The sequence below is a fragment of the Charadrius vociferus genome, unplaced genomic scaffold, assembly GCF_000708025.1.
Source record: "Charadrius vociferus isolate BGI_N301 unplaced genomic scaffold, ASM70802v2 scaffold1020, whole genome shotgun sequence".
In the NCBI taxonomy this organism is placed as follows: Eukaryota; Metazoa; Chordata; class Aves; order Charadriiformes; family Charadriidae; genus Charadrius; species Charadrius vociferus.
The window spans coordinates 272,460-280,117 of NW_009646502.1; the positions used below are offsets into that span (position 1 = coordinate 272,460).

The 7,658-nt window shown below is 51.2% G+C and overlaps 1 protein-coding gene across 1 annotated transcript in view; it reads right to left on the reverse strand.

The window, feature by feature from the left end:
• Positions 1-389: 389 nt before the first annotated feature.
• The window catches only part of CCDC108 (coiled-coil domain containing 108), a 31,533-nt gene continuing 24,264 nt past the window's right edge, over positions 390-7,658 (reverse strand). The window contains exons 24-31 of the mRNA XM_009884030.1: positions 7,376-7,519; positions 6,803-6,919; positions 6,054-6,191; positions 5,420-5,485; positions 3,553-3,767; positions 3,025-3,174; positions 1,213-1,509; positions 390-531 (exon numbers count right to left, since the gene is read on the reverse strand). Of these exons, the coding sequence (XP_009882332.1) occupies positions 390-531; positions 1,213-1,509; positions 3,025-3,174; positions 3,553-3,767; positions 5,420-5,485; positions 6,054-6,191; positions 6,803-6,919; positions 7,376-7,519 (1,269 nt within the window). The remainder of the gene's footprint in view (positions 532-1,212; positions 1,510-3,024; positions 3,175-3,552; positions 3,768-5,419; positions 5,486-6,053; positions 6,192-6,802; positions 6,920-7,375; positions 7,520-7,658) is intronic.

The window sequence follows — 7,658 nt, forward strand, 5'->3', positions numbered from 1 at the left end:
TAACTAGATCCCACACCATTTTGGACTACAAAAGCTTTGCCCCCTTTCTGCTGTCAGAGGCTGTCCTGCCTGCTCCTTGACCTCTTTTCCCTCCAGTGGCTCAGGCCAGCCCCTTCTGCCAGCCGTTCACTCACAGGGCCCTGCCCCAGAGCTGCATGATGGTCTCGGGTCCACAGAAAGGCTGTAGCGTTACCACCTCTGCTCTGTGGCTCAGGACAAGCCAAGAAGGGGCAGAAGCTTTGGGAGTGGATTCCCCCTTTTGCACGGGCAACCCTTGGCACTGATAGGCAGTGCTGCAGCTAATCCACGTGGTCTAGAAAATGGGCTGTGCTTCAGGCTGACATATTAAGGACAGGTCCTGTCCCCCACCACAGCACAGATACGCTCTGCTACCTTCGGGAAGGGCTGGGGGGTAGAGCAATGACCCTGGGCCGGGCTGTCAGCACCACCTCCCCACAGCTGGCTTCGATCAGGATGTTCTGCAGTGTGTTTTCCAGCACCAGCTCCACCAGGTTCCCAAAGGCCGTCTGCCTGAAGGGACAAAAGTACAGGCAGAGGACAGCTATCAGAAAGCAGATAAGGCAGGCTGCTTGCTGTGACTCCTCCCAGGACACAGCAGTCACAGCAGTGGAGCACACACTGTTTCCTACACGCTGAGGCCAATGAACCAAAGGTTTGAGCAATGGGGTGCTGACCCTTCTCCCAGAACTGCCACCAGCTGGCGTCAGGCCCTGACCTCGGACAGAGCTGGCTGACTGTGGTTTTACTGGTTTCTCTCTCCAAGCTGTGCTGTAGTTGGTATTTGTGCATAATGCTCATGGCCTGTACCAGTGTACAAGGGTGTAGCCACAGCAAATGCAAGGTGATTAAATACTGCAGTAAAAATAAAAGGTAAAGTGAGCACCCACTGCACTCTAATGTGTAATACAGCCAGGAGTGTCTGAGCACAAAGCAGATGTCACTCCCCACCAGCATCCTGGCACTGCCCAGGGCTCAGCCCTGGCACACAGCAAACCTGCACTCTTCACAAGCCACACTCAGGAGAGGGTGGCTAGGTGGGCTAGCATCGATTTCCACCCAGAGCACACAAAACACCCCAGCAGAAATGCTGCAGGGCAGAAGCAGAAACGGGTTTCTGTCCAGGTGATGGGCTGCCATGGCTCTCCCGCCTGTGCAGCTCTTGCCACATAAAATGTGGCAGCTCTTCCTCACCTGCTCATCATCTCCTTCTGCTCCTTCAACTGCTTGTGATGTGAAATCTCACTCATCCTCTCCCAAGACTCCAGCAAATCATTGTGGGGAGAGATTTCCTGCCTCACATCTTTCCTCCCTCCATCCTTCTCAGGGTAAAGATCTGGGGTAGCAGAGACCCTGGAGGGAACCATGGAGCACTGTCTCCTGTCCTGGAGCTCTGCTGATTCTTCACACCGGAACTGGGAGAAATATGGAATGGGCTCATCCAGGCTTCTTCTCACTGCATCATGGAACTGGGTGTTCTCCAAGACGCCTCTGGGAGTAAGAAAATAAGGGATGAGTCCCAGCAAATCAGATATCTGTATGACCTCAGAGGATCATAGAATAGAATCATAGAACAGTTTGGGTTGGAAGGGACTTTTAAAGGCCATCTAGTCCAACCTCCCCTGCAATGAGCAGGGACATCTTCAACTAGATCAGGTTGCTCAGAGCCCTGTCCCACCTGACCTTGAATGTTTCCAGAGATGGGGCATCTACCACCTCTCTGGGCAACCTGTGCCAGTGTTTCACCACCTTCTTTGTAAAAACCATCTTCCTTACATCTAGTCTAAATCTTCCCTCTTTTAGTTTAAAGCCATTACGCCTTGTCCTATCGCAACGGGCCCTGCTAAAAAGTCTGCCCCCACCTTTCCAGTAGGCCCCCTTTAAGCACTGGCAGGCTGCTATAAGGTCTCCCCAGAGCCTTCTTTTCTCCAGGCTGAACAACCCCAACTGTCTCAGCCTGCCTTCATAGGAGAGTTGCTCCAGCCCTCTGATCTTCTTTGTGGCCCTCCTCTGGACCCGCTCCAACAGGTCCATGTCTTTCCTGTGCTGGGGGATCCAGAGCTGGATGCAGTACTCCAGGTGGGGTCTCACCAGAGTGGAGTAGAGGGGCAGAATCACCTCCCTTGACGTGCTGGCCACACTTTTGATGCAGCCCAGGATGCAGTTGACTTTCCGGGCTGTGAGGGCACATTGTTGGCTCACATCCAGCTTTTCATCCAACAGTACCCCCAAGTCCCTCTTGGCAGGGCTACTCTCAATCCCTTCGTCTCCCAGCCTGTATTGATACTGGGGGTTGCCCTGACCCGGGTGCAGGACTCTGCACTTGGCCTTGTTGAACCTCATGAGGTTCACACGGGCTCACTTCTCGAGCCTGTCCAGGTCCGTCTGGATGGCATCCCATCCCTCAAGCATGTCAGCTGCACCACTCAGCTTGGTGTTGTCCGCAAACTTGCTGAGGGTGCACTTGATCTTACTGTCTATGTCATTGATGAAGAAATTGAGCAGTACTGGTCCCAATACGGACCCAGACAGTACAAGACAGTACAAATCACAGGAAAACCCTGACTGATATCAATGTTTAGTCTGTCCCTTCTTGCTTTCTGGGGCTAAGGGAGGCAGAAAGATGGCTTGAGCTAAGGAAACTACCTTTGCCTCTCCAGCTCTGGTTCTTTACATTTCTGCAGCTGACAGACAAAAGAGGCGAATCCAAATGCAGCCTGTTCCCAAAAACATGGCAGGCAGTGCCCTGGTTCCTGGGCAGTAACACTCTTCACTATGCAGAGATGGGCCCAGCCCCTAGCTGGGGAGGAAGTCCCTGCCTTTGGCTGTCACACCGGGACTCCTGAGCTCCTAGTTCCCAGGGCAGCCTTTGGCAGGCTGGATCCCCCATTCTGGTGTGGCAGGAGTGCACAGACTCCTCTGGGATTAGCAGAGGGCTGGCGATGCTGTATGCATTCTGCCGGAAGACAGGGGCTCCAGACCGGGTGAGGGTGAAGGGACACGCACCTGATGACAATTGTGAGTATGTCAGTCACTATCTGCAACTCCTGCTTGGAAGCAGCAGCCAGGGACAGCCATTTGGGGTCCATGTCCATCCTGTCTCTGTCCCTACTCCCATCCACAAACTTGCTCTCCAAGTGTTGGTCGCTGTAGGGGCTTGGAAAGAAGGAGTTGTTCCATTAGCGGCAGCACTACTGAACCGAACTAACAAAGACCTGCATCCTCCTGGCTGAGCAGCGCTGCAGGCAAGCAGGGAGCGGTGCAGGGTGCCAGGGGAGGAGTGGGAGCTGCTGCATTTGTGACAGCAGCAAGGACACTGTCATAAGAGAGGAGCTCTGAGCTCTCACAGTATCTCCCTTTTGAAGCTGAGAGAGAAACAGGTCATGTCAGCTAATGCTGGGGAACGCAAGGCACCTCTTGCCTAATACTGAGGCATTGGAGAGGAGCAGAGCAGAGCTCCAAGTTCAGTGCCTATCACAGCACAGGCAGCCTGGCTCAGACAAAGATGTCAATCCAAAAAGCTGGATCGCTTACCGGGGCAAGAAATATTTGGGGAACTCCGAGGTGAAGTTGCTGAAGAAGTCCTCAACAGAGTAGGACCTGGCTGTCACACCAAGGTGTAAGAGGATGGGCTTGGGAGGCTCTGGTTTGACCCACACCCGGCTGGCTTCTTTGTTCAACAGCAGCCTCCTCTGAAAGTGTCCAGCTGGCAGATTGGGCATAGGGTGGTTTTTTATAGGGGGCAATGTCTGTTGGAGAGAAAGAAATGGCAGGTACTTGGTTGCTTCTCTGGCCACAGCTAAGTTGGTGTAGGTCTGAGCACTGACATGAGAACTGGAACACCCAGCAGCCAGAGACACCAGATCCTGGACAGCAGACAGCATCAAAATGTTCTTGTCACTGCAGTGCCGCTATCAGGCATGAGCGGCCATGCTGGAAATCAAGTCTGCTCCCTCCTCGCTGCCTTGTGTGGCAGCCCTGAGTCTCAGCAGGGCTTCAGGATCCCCCCAGGGCACCTGGGGCTGTTGTACTCCGATCCATCCCTGAGGAACTCCTGGATCCCTGCTCTTCTGAGCACACCGGGAGTGCTGTGGGAGAAGATGTGCAGGAATGAATGCGAAAATTGTCCCCTGAGCCTGAAAGGAAACCAGGAACTGACTCCAGCCACACTACATGGGTCAGTTTGGGGCTGCATTACCAGCAGATAGCCTGGGGGAAGTTTCTTAGGGCAGGAGTAGTCCAGAAGCCTGGGCAAGAAGGACACCATCGAGCTCTGGAGAAGCCCTCAGACATCACAGGACTTCGATGACCTTTGAGACACAGCCTCTGGGAATGAAGCCAGAGGCCTTCACCGCTCCTGACACAGCCATAGCAGGTGATTGCAGGTTCCAAATTGTCACTAGGAGCCAAAACCCTAGAGGACTAAAACTGTTTTTACTTTTCCCCAACCATCCTTATATTCATCCCAGTGAATGCCTCGACCTGCATCACTGACCACATCTAATAGCACAGGGCAGACACTCCAAACTAGACCTATCCCAAGCTGATACCTTCACACAGGACAGTTGAGGGCACGTAGAGGCACTCTGCAGGGTCCCAGGAGCACTGATGCAGCCTTACTGTGGTGGCAGTCCCGAAAGTAACAAGCTGTGTCTCCTAGCTGAGTCAACCTGCTCAGGCCCAGCCTCACACCAGCTCCCTTAACCCTTCCACATCTTGGATTAGCTGGTTCTCCACAAGCCCCGTCATTCCCACAGCACGTGCTGCTGACGGCTGCAGACGCAGCGTGGCTCTGCCTTTGGGCCCAGGCAATTCTGCAGAGCATTCACTGGGACCTTGTCTCACACCTTGCCACCACTGCTGAAAAAGGGTTGTGCAAACTTGAGGGAAAACAGAGATGAGCCAGGCAAATTGAGCTTTAAAGCTTTCCATGCACTTAAATCAAGGCAGTTCCTGCCTGCAGCTTCTCCCGAGGCACAGAGCACAGCTCTTTCAGTGGCAAGGACAAAGTCTGCACCACGTCACACCAGGGTCCTGCCGCTTTCCATCGTGGCACACATTCCATTGTGGCCCCAGTGTGAAACCAGTCCAGGTACCGACTGCCCTGGCTATGTGCATTTTCTCTGCTTATTCGAAACTTTTCCCCCTTTCTCCAGTCACGGGTGTACGTTTGGTTCCAATTTCACTTCCCATTCACCTCAGCTGGAAAGTTACTGCACACAGGACACAGCCAGACAGTCTGATTCTTCTGGCTCCTCCAAACAGTCTGTCTCCCAAAGCCTTGAAGCTACAAATCCTGCTGTGCTCTCTGTCCAGGCTCCCACGCTGTGATATCCAGCATCTGCCTCTTTTCTAAAGCAATCAGTTTGATTCTACTATGGGTGAGACAGGCCTGACTTACCTTGTATTTCCTGATCACAGCTGAGGATTCAGGGAGATTTTCTGTCTCAGCAGAATCCGATGACCTCTAAAAAGAGAAAAAAAAAGAAAAGGAAAAAAAAAAGAGAAATCAGAGTGTAGGAAAGATATGGAGTAGAACAAGACTCCAGGATTTTGTTTTACTTTGCCCCAGCTGAGAGTCAATGATCTCATCCTCCCATTCTTCACTCAGGCCACATTCTTAATGTTAGTTACACATTTCTCTCCAGTGTTTATTCATAGTTAAAAATCCAACCACCTGTTTCCAGAGCCACTGTTTGTTTTTTTTTTTTCTTAAGGCTTCTCAGGCACTTCCAAATTTCAGATGATTGTTAGCAAATTCAGAGTTTGTAAGGTAACCAGAAAAATCATTTTAATTACAAGTTCCCCACCTGCTATCCCCTCCCTCAATGTTAAAGAGAGTGCAAGAGGATTCTTGGCTAGAAATCAAGATCTCATTTTCCACTATCCACACACCGGCTATGAGATCTTGTGTAGACTGGAGCCTCATGTCCTCTATCAACTCACCTAGATTTTCTTAAGGAACATCTCTTGTTGACACCTGGCTGCTCTTTCTGAGCTGAGCTAAGCTGAGGTAAAGTCCTGGGAGCACTTACCCCTGCAGGTGACTTTGGCTTCTTCGTAGTCCCAAGGTCCTTCTCTGTGATGGTGAATTCCACAGCCTGCCGTTCCTTCTCCCTTTCCCACTCCTGCAGGTCCCTCTCATACTGAATCAGGGACTCCTGGATGTACAGCTATGAAGCAAACCATGATTGGATGGAGGAAGGCTAGAAAGGAGCTGCAAATAACCCAGCTTCTGGCTCAAGTCCATGCCTATCACCCATTCCTCCCTTCCAGGAGGTCCCAGCCAGAGCCCACTTCCTTTCCATATCTTCCAGTGGCATGAAGGGGAGAGAACAGTGCTATTATAAGACTTACACAGAGAAGACACAGTGTCCTGCCAAAGGACACCTGGAAGGGTCCAGAGGGACACTACTGCAAGTCTGTGTCACAACCAGTACTAAAGAAGCAAGATTTGTTTTTTACAGATATTTAAGTCTCTGACACCCACTGAAAGCCACTCCCATCCAAACCATGACTTCTAGTATCTGGGTTCAACTCAAAAAGCCACGTGTTGCACAGTTACACCTCATCTAGTGATCCACACAGACAGAGAGACACTTAAAGCATCAGGAGAGACGAAGTTCAGTATCTTCAATAATGAGAATTGCTCGCCAGCATTATGGAGCAAAGAAGGATTCCTTCAGCTGGAAGCAGCAGGCAGCTGACTGCTGGGGCCAGCCATTTGGGAACTGCAGTGACATGCCAAGATGATGGTAATACACAGGTACCTCTTGGGTCTCACCTCACAAACCAGATCTATGCTGTAGAAGGAAGCACTCCCTGAAGGTTGCAGGGTGATGAAGCAGGGGATGCTCCCTCCAGGCTGCACAACCCCTGACTCTGGAGCAATCTGCAACACCTGGGGGGAAAAAAAAAAGCCACAGTGGAGCTGTTTCACTGTCCTGGGACCTTCTTCTGTGCCTTCTCTTTGCAGCAAACAGGATTGAGGGAATTCCCTCCCCTCCCCTTCTCAGAGGTATGTGGCATGAGAGAGATGCGGCTGATATATTCAAAGACCAACAATGGACTTTGCTGGTAGACAGGGTGCTGAGGTTCATTACCGCATCCTGTAGCTCCAGGTTGATGTATTCTTGCTGAAGTCTTCAGATTCCCCTTCTGAATTAGTCTTTCCCCCCCCTATCCTAACCCTTGCCTGCCTTCACTTTTCTCTGCCTTTTCCTTTCATCAGTTCGTACAAAAGCCAAGTCCCTAGGATTGTTTCTGATTGTTTGGTTGCAAATGGAGCGGAAAGTTCTTTTATGGCACAATAGAGATGGGCAAGAAAGCTGTAGAGGAAAGAGAAGGAAGGACTCACCCTCTTGTCTTTACAGGTGCTCATCCGCCAGGCAAACACAACAGCCTCACTCTCTGAGATACTGTTGAGAAAGACAAGTCGACTGGCTTTGGTGCAGTCTGGGATATTGCCAAAGCAAATCCTGTGGTGTGACAAGGTGGCTGCCTGCAGGAAACAAGGTAAAACCAGGAGGAACAGCGGTGAAGGAATATAGGATGTGGCCATTGGAGAAAGGCAGTCACACAGTCATCTTTAAGTTATCCAGCAATTCATAGATAATATTAGCCAGTTATCTTTATCCTAA